At 36.4% G+C, this 17,147-nt stretch overlaps 1 protein-coding gene across 1 annotated transcript; it reads right to left on the bottom strand.

Annotated features, from left to right (window-relative positions):
• Positions 1–4,028: 4,028 nt before the first annotated feature.
• Positions 4,029–5,049, bottom strand: LOC136211068 (uncharacterized). Its single transcript, XM_066002592.1, has one exon. The coding sequence runs from the start codon at positions 4,878–4,880 to the stop codon at positions 4,077–4,079; it is 804 nt and encodes a 267-aa protein (XP_065858664.1). The 5' UTR covers positions 4,881–5,049; the 3' UTR covers positions 4,029–4,076.
• Positions 5,050–17,147: the final 12,098 nt, after the last annotated feature.

Consider the following 17,147-nt stretch of genomic DNA (forward strand, 5'->3'; position numbering starts at 1 on the left):
AATATATTAGATATATAGTGAGATAATAATTAGGAATCCTTTTCCGAATTGGATTCCTATTAAGTAACCTATTCCTATCTAACTAGGGTTTAGATTCAAGCAACTATATATACCCCCTCCCATGTGAATTTCGACTAAGCCTCTAACCTCCCCCTATAGTGATTTTCGAAATTACTAATTAGAGAGAGAAAAAGAATTCTCATCCCCTAGTTCGTGGACAAGAATTCATACGGCATTCCATCGATTGATTAATCTTATTCATCCCTCTTTCTCTTTGATCTTGTGTTGGTTAATTAGAGGCAATCTATTTTGGTTGCATCTCATAAGGGTTGATTTCATCTTAACCTCTCCGTGTTAAACTTTGTGGTTGGAATCTCGGAGAAGAATTGTGGGCGCTTCTTTAACAACGGTAGATTGTTCATCGAAAGGTATTCCTTCTTATCCCTCTTTATATGAAATAACGATTAACGGATCCTATGGTTAAAAGGAAATAGGCTAAAATTTTTATATTTCCGCTGCTATACCTTAGCCCTAATTTCCTTCACCACTATAACATAGAAATCAAATAGGAATAGAAAAATCAAATGATATTTCACAATAACACTTTGCAACAGAGAAATCAAACATCAACAAAGAAATCAAATGAGATTTCAAAATTATACCTCTACAATCCAATTTTTTAGCTAGCTGAGAAGTGAGAATAAAGAGGACAAAAGAAAATTAACAGCGGAGAATGAATAAAATTTAGTCAATCACCTTTAACAGTAACTAAGATTAACGATGGAGAATGAAAAAAAAAAAGTAAATCACCTTTAACATTGACTAAGATAAACGGTGGAGAAGTGAGAATAATAGAAGGTGGGGGACTAATCGAAGAAATGGATTGGAAGCGGTAGATCTGATATGTGCTACATCTATTTTTTCAAAAGGTTTAGAAAAATATTTCACTCTACAAATAGAGGGTAAAACACTTTCTTAATTTTCTTTGTCATTTTTCTATTGACGAGCATAATATTTTCTTTTGATTAATTTTCTAACCAAACGGGATAATAGAAAATTAGAAAACATTTATCCGCATATCATTTTTCCGCAAACAATAATGTGGCTAAGTGACAGTAATAGAAACGAGTTTGGACAGATAAAATCCCACCAAGAAAACAATATTCTTCAAATTGATGTCAACTATGAGAAGAAGATTATGAATAAATGCAAATAAGCACAACTTGGATATGGTTATTGTCCATGACATATTGCAATAAGTGAAAAATCGTGGCTTCCAATTGATTGCTTAAAAGGTGAAAATGATATTGGTGATGAAGAGAGGAAGAAAACTTTTAGTTACAAATAAGTAATACTATAATGTATCTTTATGGGTAAATTACAAAACTAGGTCAAATGGGAGGTCCATTTACATATTTAACCTATTTATTCAACCTACTACATATCTAGACTGTTTTTGTGTGACTTTTCCATAATACCCTCAATATTTACGCGTGTCTGTCTCCCTCCCGTCTGACTTCGCAGATTCGATCATATGCGAAGCCTGCGAAGCTAATCGATGGGTTAACTTGATGAATTTAATTAGCATATGTGAAGCCTGTGAAACTAATGTTTGGTTTATTTGATGAATTTAATTAGCATATGAGAAGTCTGGATGTATTTTGAAGCTAATTCGCAAAGTGGTATATAACAAAAAATGTCAAACAACAACAGATTCTGACATTAAAATCATAACATTATCAAAATTTACAACAAGATTGCCACAATAACAACATTAAAATCATAACATTATCAAAATTTACAACAAGATTGTCACAATAAACTCCTAACAAATCACTTCAAAGTGAACCTGACTAATCTGGACAGAAATTTCTCTCTCTACAGGAAGTCCATACCCTTTGGGATGAGAAATGGAAATCCAGACCTTTTGGGATGGACGTGTCCCATGGTGCACACCAAGATTGGCACAATCTCTCCTAACCAATCATTTCAAAGTGAATGTGTCAATCTTGAGGGAAATTTCTCCCTATACAAGAAGGATAGTCATCTCCCCTGTAGCCCAATACGCCGCCTTCCAGAAAGGGATGTTATGTAATCAACCACCTTCAGGAAAAATTAATCGTCTTAGGCAGGAAAAGACGATTTTGGCTTCACAAAATGAGGATTAGTGAAGCATGCGAATGTAAATGTGCAGGGAAAGAGATGATTTTACTTCGCTAATCGATGTTTTCGCGAAGTATGCGAGATCTGAAACGTGACGATCTACGTCGCATATCGATGCTTTCGCGAAGTCTGCGAGTGAAATCATGAACTTTTCTACTCGCAAACTTCGCAAACTAATCGATTCGTGAAGTAGATCGTCACGTTTCAGGTTCTTTCTCTTCGCAGATCTTCGCGAAATCATCGACTACGCGAAGTGTATTCATGGAAAAACGGAGAAAAAACAGCAGATACTTACATTTTTCGTGCCTTTCACCCTTAAAAGCGACAATAACAATATGATAAACTGGAAAAAACGATGGAAATAACGTAGAATAACCATTTCTTTGATGGTAACAAGAAGAAAGAAACCAAGTAACGAGCAGGAACGGGAAGATAAAGAACCATGACTTCGTTTTCTAGGATTAGGAAGTTGCAGAATCAAGAGATGAAGAGACGAAAAAGAGAAATACATTGTGATTTGGAGAAATTGTGCAGATTTCGTGCAATTTAAAGGAAGATATGAAGATCAAAAGTCTTGGAATCATTAATGGAGGAGCCAACCGCTGTTTCGCGCACCCAAGGAGAAGAGGGGAGAGAACGTTCGCGTAAGGGGAAGTGGGAAGGTTAGGGGTATTATGGGAAAGTCACACAAAAACAGTCTAGATATGTAGTAAGTTGAGTAAATGAGTTAAATATGTAAATGGACCTCCCATTTGACCCATTTTTATAATTTTCTCTATATTTATTTCATCAAATATATATATATTCATCTGGCTACCTCATCGTACATAAAAGTTAAACATTTTTTATGTGGCTGTTATATCATTATTCATATGATTTTTTTTATCTAAATCAAAATGACGTTATTGAAATAAAAATGAAAATTGAATGAATTTATTGAAATAAAATAAAGTTTGATAACGTTTGGAAATGAAATCTAAACTGTAAAATTAATCCTTTTTCATTAGGATGGATAAATTGAATAGTAGAGTCAAAAGCAACAATCTTAATAAATAGGTTATTAGAGAACATTTTGCCTCTCCCGAAAAGATATATGCATGCCCCGTGTTGGGGTGATAAAATTACATACAATCTGATTATATAATATAAAATTGACATTTAGTTTGGTTACTAAAATGACACAAAATGACATGAATATTGAAAAATTAGAATTATTATCACACTCTTTCATGAATTTATATGTTAACTTAATTAATTTATAAAGATAATAATATTATAATTATTATTTACAAACACAACTCAAACCTCTCAAATTTTTACATGGCTTCCTTAATAAAGATAATAAAATTAAACGTGACTTGTAAACACAGTATAAGAACCCAACATAATATTAGTCAAATTTTGGATTGACATAATTAACCTACTAATCCAAAAATAACATAAAATTTTTAAAAATATTGCTATTTTTTCATATATTTTCAAATATCACCAATGATACATAATAAAATTACATTTGATTGACAAAAGCATGACATGAAATCCATACTAATCTAGTTAGATTATATGTGATTATGAATTTATCATATGCATTTTTTTGTTTGTTTTTTTTGTTTTTGTTGAAATTAGAATTGAATTACTTGACACTAACCAATTGCTTGAAAACTATTTTATTTTGAAAAGTTAGTCCATTAAGCATATATTAATTAGTGAACACAAACAAAATAATACAGTAACCAAAGCCTATGCATAACATTAATATAAATTTTATTAAACTATAAAGATACAAAATAAAAGAATGATAGTATAGTACAGTATGATATAATTGAATGGGTTCCACAGTGAAACCACTTAGAAAATGGAGTAAATTAAATTAAATTAAACCCCGCGTATGCAATTCGTACCATACAATACATTCAATTTGATGAATGTTCCACAAATATATAGGTAACGTTATCACAAACATCTTTTATGGGCAACCATAATGCATTCTCCACCGTCCGATCATCCCATCGTTCTCTCAACCGTTGGATAAACCCCTCCCTAATGCTTTCATAATGCTCTAAAACTTGTCCCACAACCCTTGGGTCCTTATCACCACCCAAGCAAAAATCACCACTAAATTCTGTACCATCATCATCATCACCATATCCACCCACCCTTTTTATATACTCCACTACTCCGTCAACCATCCACGGCGGAGCCCTACCGTCCCCAACCGCTATCCGAGCCGTTCCTTCTAAAACCATTGATTTAATTGCATAATCCAGCTTTTTTATATCGCCCATTATTAGTGGCACACTTACATTCATCAGCAGCTCATGAAAAGTTCCGTCTGTTTTCACCGTGAAATCCGTGGTGGCGGCCGTTGCGATGCGTAGGGTGAGGTGTCCGATGTTCTTCTGCATCTGTGAGAGGTGTTCGTTATTTGGATGAAGAATGTTTTGGATAAAGGAAGTTGTGTTTTGGATGATACGGGTGGCTTTGTCGTCGGAAATGTAGAAGATGTTGAAGCGGTTTCTCGCCGGAAAGGGTTGTATGTCGTTGATTATTGTGATTCGGAAAGGTGTTGAAACTGCAAAATTTGCCCATATGGAGATAATTCCGATGAAGAGAACGGTGGAGAGGCGGATAATTATGGTGGAATCTGAAGATGGGGAATTATCGGAGAGGGTGGTGGTGGTGGGTAGGAGAGGGCGGGAGAGGTGGTTGTTTTCCATGAAAGAGGTTTGGGAAGAAGAATAAATATAAACATAAATCTAATATTTTTTGGATGGAACATAGTTATAATAATTAAGGTGGCCACCAAAATGATAAGAGCCAACTGTACTGGATCCCAGTCCATCTATCAAACTGCATGTGCTATCATATCATAGGCATCTTTTTTTGTACTAACTCCTATTTTTTTTTTTTTTTTAAACAATAATAATAATTAAGAAACCGTTAAAAGGTCGTTAATTAAGTATTTGATAACGTTGCTTTCAAAAGCATCTTCGGAATCCTCTTTTTAACAACGTGCAAGAAAGAACAGACAGTTAGAGATGGACCGATGTCCGACGAATCCGTTTTAATGTCTAAGTAAGCAAGAGTTTGAAGAATTGAAGGTTGAAGGTAATAGAATACTTATGAAGTAGTTAACGTACCTAGGGTTATGTCGTACTTATCCTTTTATAGTGTTTAACGAATCTAAATCCTTCGTCTTCTAGGAAACCTTCTTCTATTAGGATATTTCTTCCATTAAAGAATAGATGGTCTAATTTCATGAGTAGATGGATCTTCCACTATAGAAAATGACTTATGTACGTTGCTAGATCTGAAGGCCCCTAATGCTCCACATGATCTTTTGATCCGAAGGCTCTCAAAACTTCATGTGTCATCGTTTATTTTCTACGGTATCATATGTCCCCCATTTTTTAGGAAAAAGATCGAACTCTTTAGGGTTCGTGTGCCTGGTAGTGAGACGTGCATGGTGTTTACGTGTCAATTTTTCCTATTTTCAATGCATGTACGATAATTGTTTTTCTTAACGCATGAAGTATGTGGATCTTTAGTACTTATAGCCTTTTGCCCTCTGCACGCCTGTCCATGTGGTTGTAAATCATTCCTCTCTCTTTTTCTGATTGGTGTGAGTGTTGGGATGATGGTTGTTCATTACTGTGAGCATTAAATGAGGGTATTGTTGGTCCCTTAGTTATGTGAGAATTAGTTCCAAATGGGGGGGGGGGGGGGGTAATGGAACTATAAGGATTTAAAAATTTTGTATGTTCTTAAACGTTTCTCACAGCACACAACACAGATCAGAGTGCAAATGTTAGAGTCCAGAGACAATTTTGTCCTTGATTCAGAGAGCAGCACTTATAGGACTTCCGAATCTTGCACGTTAGAGATAACACTTCAGTTTCAAAGTAATGAGCAAGCAAATATATGGAGTAAGAGTTAGAAAATGATACTCAGCAGATTTATCCTGGTTCGACCTCTTGCCTACATCCAGTCCCCGGAATTCGTCTTCTGAGCTTTAATCCACTAATGAGCTCTTTCTGGTAGAGCACAAACCCTTACAATAGTTGTTGAGCCAATTACAGAGTACCTTCCTCTATAATTTTACACTCCGACTAACTATCTACCTCTGTTTGCTAAATACCGAACAAACAGAGCTTTCCAACTATTCTAGAGAATTGATGATTTTTGTTCTAATCTAAGAACACATTAAATGATCTGAAAGAAAAGATTACACAAGAAATATGGAAGTGTTTGTGTAAATCAGTTCTTGCTTTGCTCTTTGAAACTTTAAGAGATAGTCACTTAGAGCTTTTTGCTTGAAGATCGTTCTTTCTCTCGTATGTCTGTGTCTTCAAGGTTGCAAGTGAGAGGCTATTTATAGTTGACACTTGAGGAAGAGGTTATTTCAAATTTCAAAATAACTGTTGAAAGGGAAAGTGTGCAGCTGTTGTGCTGTCGATCAGAGTTGGTCGGAGTTTGTCTTCATTGTCTAACCAAATCAGGTAAAGTTTTCAGGTTGACCAGGGATAGGCCGTCTATGGTTCTGAGGCTTTCCTTATCAGGTATGGACAATTGACAGATGTGTGCAGGTCAACTCTATCTCTATTAATCGTCTGTTGATCTAGTCAAGCGTGGCTTGATTCTTATCTTCCGGAACACTTTTGATTTAGAGTTGGCAAGAAAACTTCTGGATCCTTCTATGATTAGGGCTTAACCTTTTTGATTCGCAAGCCCTTCTTGATGATGGGCTTCATTTAAGCCTTAAGGTCCAAATCAAACATCTTTGAACTTTTGCTTAAAATTAACCAAACGCTTCAACAAACACATTAGTATAAATAAATCATTTTTATCTTCTTCACGTGTTATTAATTATGGAGATATTATGTTAATATTTTTGTCATAATCAAAATCTATGTGGAAATTATGTTTCAACAGTTATCAAATTATTTTCTTATCGTTTGCCTTTCTCCCATTGCCTATAAAGGCTCATGAACTGTTTTTTATCCTTTCTTCTTGCTTTCAGTCTGTTCTTTAGAGTTTATATTGTCTTCTACTTTGTGTCTTTTTCCTCAACAACTCTTTTCCGTTCAAGTAAGTTACTTGACTCTTTTGTTGTTTCTTTTTTGTCTCTGCCATGGGTTATAAAAATTCCAACATTTCTGTAGAAATCCCTGCCCATGAATCTAAAAAAAACCTCTACTTCAAAAGCCTAAATCTTTCCAACAGCCTTTGCTCTTCGATGAGATATCATTGGTAGAACTCATATCGCAATGCCCTAAATTTGAACGTTCGAGAGTTGTTTTGCCCACCCTAGATCAAGTAATAATAGAGGTGTCTGAAGGCCACTTGAGGTTTTATCAGTTGTTTTTAGAATGGGCTAGGCTCCCGTTCTCCTCTAACATTGTAAATGTGTTGAATGACTTTGATATCTGTCTAGTGTAACTGTCACCAAATGGTAAATGGATTTGCTTGGTTTAATTAAATTCTACGGGGATCTAGATATAGAGATGACTAAAGACCATTCTCCTACAATATATGGACGTCGTCTATGAGGGAGAGGTGGGTGACTCTACTCTATCTAGATTAAAAAGCTTACTTCCAATAGAAAGATTGCCCAACTGGAAGGGCACCTTCGAACGACCGTTAGTTCCAAGAAGAGTCCATTAAGAAGGTTCATGAGGAGCTTCCCAAAAAGGAGGATAAAATAAACATGTTCCACCGTGATTTTAATAAAAAGGAAGATTTGTTGAAGGCTACGATTGGTAAAAGTAAAATGGCTCAGTCTACCATTGCTCGTTTGGAAAAAAAGATTATAGATGCTAAGGCTGCACAAAAACTTACGGAATGGACTGAAGCACATCTTCGCACCAAATGGGATTGTGCCAAAGAAAAAAACATCAATTAGAGCGAGATTTAAAGGTTGCTCAGGATATGCCTTCGAAGCATATCAACCTTATGCCTTGCTGCTCGAAAAGGAAGTTGCATGGCATCAACTTCTATAGAGCTTGCAATAGTCTGGGCATATCTTATGTCTTTTTCCAGAATGAACTTGTTCAGATGAAGCCCTTTTCAGAGCAGCAAGGTAAAGATCTTAAACAATCGAAGATTGAACCGAGGAACCTTGTGCTTTAAAACAAGTGAATATGAAGGAGACCAAACAGGTGGGTTTGAGAAGGCTTAACCAGTATTAGGTTAAGATGTTGAGAACTATTATGGATTTTTACGTAGATGTTGCTCTTAAGTTCTGGGTGAATGTGTTCCATCCGAACGATAATGTTTATTATCCTAAATTTGATCATTCCTTCCATGCACCTGATGATGATGAATTTGTTCCTATATAGCCTTATTGCAAAGATCATTCGAATTTAGATGAGGAGTGTTGGGGTTTAGTGTCCTATAGACAATTGTTGCAGGATACAAACTTAATGTAAATGAATTGTTCTTTATATCATTTGTTTTAATGAGATATATGTTTTATAACTATATATAAAGGCAGTCCCTTTTAAGCACTAAATAAAGTCTAATAAAAGGAAATCCGTAAGTTTGTTTAAAGTGATTATAAAGTGTTCATACAAGCATGAAGTGAGACAAAACTTTATAATAAACTAATAAACTTAAAACCACCCCAAGTCAAGTGATATGTTTAGGATTGATATATCACTGTTGAGACTTGTATGTAACAATGTCTTCTGTCCGATAGAAAGCTGATCTCACAAGCTTCATATATATAGATATCTGGACAGTTACATAGATATTAGGATTGGGGATCCGATTTGAGATAACAGGATGGGTAGATTCATCATTGTCACATGTTCATCTCATTGGTATTAATAGGTATAACTAATCCTCAGACTCAAAGGAATGTTAATTGGTCATCCTGAATTACTGAATGTGAGACTTTGATCCTGCGGTCCCACGATCCTTAACAGAGATGACTCTGAGGTGTGAACTGCAAAGGTTGGGTGTCACAGGAGGTAATGTCAGGGTAGTTATACATTGGATTGAGCATTTATCACTCCCGATTAATGGGAGATACATCCAAGGATCGCTTGTGGAAGACTCGACTCTAAATCCTTGCAAGGTGATAGCTTAAGAGTAAGAAATACAGATTTCACTTAACCTATCTATTTGAGCTAGCTCGGCCTATACAAGTAAAACGAACGTCTCGCTATATGTGACTTGACATCACCCATAGTCATAAGATTCAGTTCAAGGATGTAGTTGATAAAGGATCGAATTATATTGTAACTAATACGGAAGGGTTAACGACAGAATCAACCTGTCTTCTTAACGGACTCTGGGGGAATGATTACAGACTTGCCAATAACATACTCAGTACATCATTCCGTTATGCAAGGATTAAATATAATTCTTGAAGAAATTAATTTAATAGTTGCATACGGCCAGAAGTAGTAAGAACCTAATGGATCACACATAAGACTTGGAACCAAAAGAGAGATGGATGTCATTAATAGATGGAAGCCCAAATGAGCCCAGTAAGGCCCATTTAATTAGGGGGGCCGAAATTTATATATAATAAATTAGGGAATTATTTTAATTCCTTTTTTTTTGACAACCAAATAGCATATATTAAGAATCAAGAAGAAGCATATTACAAATAAAATCAGGGGGTACAGAAAACCACTCACCCCGATGTAAAGGTAAAATACTACTTCTAGCTAACAAATGAGCAACAGAGTTTGCAGAACGACAGACAAAACGAATAGAGCAATTAAAAGACTCGTTCAAAGAAAAATAACAATCATTGGCTAAGGCGTTAAAAGGAGATGAAACCTGTAACGGGCGGGCCATAGACTGTACCACGATCAAAGAATCTGATTCAATGATTATATCCTTCCATCCTAATTTGATTAGGTTTGTGAATTAAATTAATTAAGAGATAATTAAGTTAGGAGGTTTAATTAGATTAATATACTCCTATTATTATCCAATTAGGTTATTTATTATTATCCTAAATATATTAGATATATTATAAGATAATAATTAGGAATCCTATTCCGAATTGAATTCCTATTAAGTAACCTATTCCTATCTAACTAGGGTTTAGATACAAGTTATTATATATACCCCCTACTACATGAATTTCGACTAAGCCTAAACCCTCCCCTCTATGTGATTTTCGAAACCTACATCTAGAGAGAGAAAGTGAATTCGCATCCCCTAGTTCGTGGACAAGAATTCATACGGCTTCCGTCGATTGATTAATTTCATTCATCTCCTTTTCTCTTTGATCTTGTGTTGGTTGATTAGAGGCAATCTATTTTGGTTGCATCTCATAAGGGTTGATTCTAACTTGACCTCACCGTGTTATACTTCGTGCTTGGGAACTCGAAGAAGAATTATGGGCGCTTCTTTAACAATGGTAGATTGTTCTTCAAAAGGTATTCCTTCTTATCCCTCTTTATATGAAATAACGATTAACGGATCCTATGGTTAAAAGGAAGTAGGCTAAATTTTTTTTATATTTCCGCTGCTATACCTTAGCCTTAATTTCCTTCAAGGAGGGTCTTATAATTTTTCTCACTGCTAAGAATCTTCCATGCAGTACGGCTCAGACTCAACCCTTGGCCCTTTTAGAAGCTTCTTTGTAAGTTTAGACTAGTATCTCTGCTTCTGAAGAGGCTGCTAATGTTTCTATCCCTGACCCCTCTGATGAGGCTCTTTGCGTAAGATGGGCCCTTAGCTTTAATGTAATAACTAGTATTGTGTAAAGGACAAATTTGTTATATTTAAAAATTAATCCTTTATTGTTATGGTGTTTATGACACTATGCCATTTTCCCTTTCACATGACATAATGTACATGACAGACATTTGTTTTCGTGTCGTCTGAATATTTTTCATGACAGTATTTTAACATTATATCATCTGAATGCGTAATAAAAAACGCGCTCGATTCTCATATGACGTTACGATTACACACTACTGTCATCCAAAGAAAATGCACTTTTTCATTTAATTTGATGCGCTCAACAGATGACACCTCTGATAAATGAATGTCATTGTATGCCGAAAACAAAAAAAAAGCGGCAAATGAAATTTCACTTACGTGGCCATATACCAAATTTTAGGCGCTCTATCATTTGACTGAAATTTTACCTGATATATAAACCTTCTCTCTACTACGAAAAATACAAAGAGGCTAAAAGGGAAGTAAAGAAGGTCATACGGGATGCTAGAGCAAAGGTGAATCGGGATCTGTATACAAGATTGGATATGAAAGAAGGGGAAAGAGACATATATAGAATTGCTCGGATGAGAGATAGGAAGACGCGAGATCTCGGAAAAGTTAAATGTGTGAAGGATGTGGACCAGAAAGTCCTAGTTGGAGATAAGGATATCAAGGAACGATGGAGGTCCTATTTTGATGACTTATTTAATGGAGATCGCCAACAAGATGTTGGAGATATAAGTATCCATCACGATATGATAAATCATGAATGCCTGTGGAGAATTCAAAAGGGTGAAGTCAAAATGGCATTAAGTAAGATGAAGTTGAAGAAAGCAGTAGGACTTGATGGCATCCCTATTGAGATTTGGAGGTGTTTGGGAGAAAGAGGAATCGAATGGTTGACGACGTTCTTCAACAAAATTTGGAGAAACAATAAGATGCCATCAGAATGGAGGAAAAGTACCTTAATCCCTTTGTATAAGAACAAAGGCGATGTCCAAGATTGTGCCAACTATCGGGGAATCAAATTAATGAGTCACACTATGAAACTTTGGGAGCGAGTGATTGAACAAAGGCTAAGGAGGACGGTGAAGATCTCGGAAAACCAGTTTGGCTTTATGCCGGGAAGATCAACTATGGAAGCCATCCATCTAATGAGACAATTAATGGAGCACTATCGAAATAAGAAGAAAGACTTGCATATGGTTTTCATTGACTTGGAGAAAGCATATGATAAGGTACCAAGGGAAGTACTTTGGTGGGCCTTGATAAGGAAAGGCATTTCGCGGAAATATATTGACATCATAAAGGACATGTATGAGGGAGTATGCACGAGTGTACGTACTAGTGTTGGGAAGACTGAAGAGTTTCCTATTACGATTGGAGTGCATCAAGGTTCCGCACTAAGCCCATTCCTTTTTGCCATCGTTATGGATGAACTAACAAGTTCACTTCAAGATGCTATACCATGGTGCATGCTGTTTGCAGATGATATTGTGTTGGTTGATGAGACGAAAGAAGGAGTGGAGATGAAGTTGGAACTATGGAGGCAAACTCTAGAATCTAGAGGCTTTAAGTTGAGTCGAAGTAAGACAGAATATTTGGAGTGTAAGTTTAGCGGCCGTAGGAGTAGGGAGGCAGGGACAATCACCCTAGATGGGAGAGTTGTTCAGGCCTCGAATTGCTTCCGGTATTTAGGATCTATTATCCAAACGGATGGAGAAGTAGATGGAGATGTTGCTCATAGGATTAAAGCTGGTTGGTCGAAGTGGAAGAGTGCTACGGGTTTCCTTTGTGATCCCGGCATGCCTAATAGATTGAAGGGAAAATTCTACCGGACGGCAATTAGACCAACATTGTTATATGGTACGGAGTGTTGGGTAGTGAAACACTGCCACATCCATAAGATGTCGGTGGCGGAGATGCGTATGTTGAGATGGATGTGTGGTCACACGAGAAAGGACCGAGTGCGTAATGAAATAATTAGGACAAAAGTAGGGGTCACATCTATTGAGAATAAAATGAGAGAAAACCGACTAAGGTGGTTTGGCCATGTGAGACGTAGAGAGTTTGATGTGCCGGTTAGGAGAACCGAAGAGTGGCAAAGGGATGTAGTGGTGAGGGGTAGGGGAAGACCTAAGCAAACTTGGAGGAGGGTGATCGAGAGTAATATGAGTTTATTGGGAATTGAGGAAAATATGGTAGTGGATAGGACGGAGTGGAGGGAGCGAATCTGTGTCGCTGACACGACTTGATTTTCACGGTTTTATATGATGGTTCATGTTAGCCGACCCCGAATCATTTCGGGACTAAGGCTTTGTTGTTGTTGTTGTTGTATATAAACCTTCTCTCTAATCCCAAACCCCAGTTTAGGCTACACAAGCTTCATCCTTCTCATCCCTCTCTATCTCCATGGTTGATTTCAATATACAATCACTGGGAGTGAGCTCGAAACACGGTACTGGTAAGGCATATTTTCTTTGTTCCTAGATGTATTAAAGTTTCATTGTTCCTTACTCTATCTTTTCCTCATCCGATTTACTTTTGTGTATGTCGATTTCAGCAGATGGAATAAGGATCTAGTGATTTTCAGACCTATCATTGAAAGGTTTAGATCTCTCGCTTAGCTACACTGATTTTACTGTATTCAGATTCACTGCTGAAAAGCTTGGGTCTTTATCTTTTTTAACCTAGGGCAATACAGTACCTGATGCTGAAGATGGTATGAACTCATTTGATTCCTTTTTATTTGAACATAATATTTGCAGGGATAGTAAGAATGCTTCAGTACATGGGAAGGCTGACTGAAGAGATTGTCAATCGGTTCATGCCTTTAGCATATGGGAAGATTTCTTTAACTTAATAAATATATATTAAGGTTATGTTGGTTTGAAATGATTGGTCATGCCTTTACAATGATTGAGTGTGTTTGATGTACTGTTTAGGAACCTAGAACTCATTGATTTAGGAAACTAGCCTGATTTAGTATATATATTGTTATGTGGGTTTGAACTAAGTGATTACATATATGTATGATGTTGTGGGTGATGATGAAATGATTGGTATGAACTGATTGGATAGATATCACTGTTTAGGAAGCTAGGACTCATGATCATTAAGCATGTGGCTTATTAAGCATACTCTAAAGCTTTGAATGTTCATTGTGATTGGCAATACTCTTACACTTATGAGTTATACTGCTAGAAGTGATTGTGTATGTGTATGTGTATGTGTATGAAACATGTTTATGTTTGATGTTCTGTTTAGGAAGCTAGATTGATTATGTGTATGAATGTTCATTTAGGCATGTAGCTGATTAGTTTCATGTATGATGTTGTTGTGATTGGCCATACTCTTATGCTATGAATGTTCATTGAGTGAAATAATGTTCATGCCTACAACATATGGTTTTTGAAGCATAGTCATATCATACACTTCATCACCATACTCCTTTTTATTTGAACATGAGCTATGCTGATAAGTAAGGAATAAGTTGTCTTGGATGAGTAAGGAATAGACATGCACGAATAAGTTGTCTACTTGTTATAGCATGTTCACTTGAATATACATATGTCTACTTGAATAAGTTGTCTACTTGTTATAGCATGTTAGACATACTTTTAAAGCTGAAAATGTTATGAACTCAACTGACTCCTTTTTATTTGAATATGAGTTATGTTGATAAGTAAAGAATAAGTTGTCTTGAATAAGTAATGAATAGACATGCACGAATAAGTTGTCTACTTATTATAACATGTTCACTTGAATATACATATGTCTACTTGAATAAGTTGTCTACTTGTTATAGCATGTTAGGCATACTCTTAAAGCTGAAAATGTTATGAACTCAACTGACTCCTTTTTATTTGAACATGAGTTATGCTGATAAGTAAGGATTCTGAATGCAATTCATTTACAATATACATTAATCATGCATCAAGTATTAAAGGAACATTGTAAAAGGGTCATTAAGCAGGTATTAAATGGTAAATTTAGGCTAATTGCACGTACTAATATGGCTTGCAAATGATAAGATATATTTTGATTAGATAGAATATACATATACATACGAACTGAATAACAAGCTCTACGTAAAGGGTTATGTATGTGCATTGGCCATACTCTTACTATGTTCCTTTTCACTCGGTTTGATATCGTAACAACAACATTCAACATGGTGATAGGTTTATGATGCATTCAGTACAAACAGAGTCCCTTGTGGTGACAGCATCATAAACCTCATTACCAAGTTCATTGTACAACGAGTACAAACCAAGTGGAAGGAGCATTGTGAAAGGGCCAGTTTAGTCTACTTGCACATACATACGAACTGAATAGCAAAGCTCTACGTTATATCACAAAAGGGGGGATGAGTGTTGTCTTTCGATTATAATTGAAGGTCCAAAAGCTCCTTAACTATTTTGACTAGAGAAAGGAAATTTGGAATTGGAATGAGAACCACATTTGGAGCTCACATTACCTTTCGATTCTCCTTTCTCTTAGCCAAGATAGTTTAGGACATTTGGACACCCTCATATTCAGCACAAATAGAGTCCCTTGTTGTGGTGACTGTTGAAACACCTTTCCACATAATTTTGATTTGACAAAATTGTTTAAGTGTAATTAAAAACATATTCTAAACACACTAAGTTTAAATGCTTTGATTTATTCTACTAATGTGTTTGTTCAATGTTGAGTTAAATTGTTTATAAGACATAAGGATTAAAAGGCCCAAGCCCAAGTCAAACAGTTCAATGTAACTCGGCCCACGTTTATCAAAACGATGTCGCTGTGTACAAAACGCAACTCAGCAAGAGAAGGATCTAGAAGACCTTCAGGGAACAACTTCGGAACGAAGCTGCTGAGTTGATTCGACAAAGCGTACAAGACAGCAGCTGGCTAAGGAAAACTTCCAGACAAAGTATTTCCACTTTGGGTAAAGTTCAGACGACACAGTATGCTGTCTAGTTGACTTTACCATAAAAGGAGAGACATTTTGCCGAGCTGACCAAAAGCTGACCGAGGACAGAAGATACACAAATCTGATTGGCCGAGAGCTCTGAGCAAGTCAGGATGACAATGACAGGAAGCCGTTTCCCTCCAACGGTTATTTCGAAATTCGAAATGACCGATGCCTCAAGACGTCTCTATAAATAGTGCCATCAGAAGCTTCATTCCACACAGAACTTGATCAAGCCATTACGCTGACCAAATTTCTACGCAAGTTCTGCAAGCAAGAAGCAAAGCAAATCTTACACTACATTTCATATATTTGTGTAAAAGTCTAGAGTGATTATTCAATCATCTAAGGTGTCTTAGCAATCATTGTTTAGGACAAACACTTATCATTTCTAGAGATTAGAAAGGAGAGGCTGAGTACTCGGTTATAGTACTCAGCGAGAGATTAGGATTGAGTAGAGGTATAGAGGAAGGTACTCTTGTTATACTCAGTTGCTAAGATTGTAAAAGGTTTTAGGCTCTACCTTTAAAGAGCTCAGTAGAGGATTCGAAATCTCAGAACGTGTTCCGGGGACAGGACGTAGGCTTAGAAGAAGCCGAACCTGGATAAATCTGCTGAGTAACGTATTTCTTACATTAAACTCCTTATATATATTGCTTGCTTAAATAACCAAAAACTGACCAAGTAAAGAGGTCAAGCTGAGTTGTGCGCATCGAACATCTGAGCTCAGGAATAAACTTTAAGTGCTATCTCCTGACTCAAGTCAAGAAACTGACCTAGTCACTAGTTGACTAAGCCAGTATCTTACTGATTACTCAGCGCCGCTGTTAAAACCTTTTCTCTTGAGAAAAGAAGTCTGCCCTAAATCTTTAAAAAGTTTAAATAGTTCCTAACCCCCCCCCCCTTGGAACTATACTTGTAACGTTATAAGGGACCAACAAGTGGTATCAGAGCCTAAAAGCTCACTGTAAAAGGTCTAACAACCTTGAGCTGATCCCTACCATGGGCGAAAACAGTACTCGGTTTCTCCCAGGAAACCAAACAAATCAGATACTGCCTGAGGGGCTGTCCATCACTCGGCCTCCCCTATTCTTCGGGTCTAACTATACCTTCTAGAAGAATAGGATGAAAAATTTAATTCAGGCTACAAATATGAGTGCCTGGCTATCTATAGTTCAAGGCCCATTTGTACCTGTCGAAGTTGTGGCTGGCCAAACAGTTGTAAAAGCTGAGGCCAAATGGACAGAGGATGATCTTAAGAAGCTTCAAAATCACGCTTCGGCTATCAATATGCTTCACTGTGCGCTCGATGCTGCAGAATATAATAAAATCTCAG

Source organism: Euphorbia lathyris, chromosome 1 (assembly GCF_963576675.1).
Source record: "Euphorbia lathyris chromosome 1, ddEupLath1.1, whole genome shotgun sequence".
Taxonomy (NCBI): domain Eukaryota; kingdom Viridiplantae; phylum Streptophyta; class Magnoliopsida; order Malpighiales; family Euphorbiaceae; genus Euphorbia; species Euphorbia lathyris.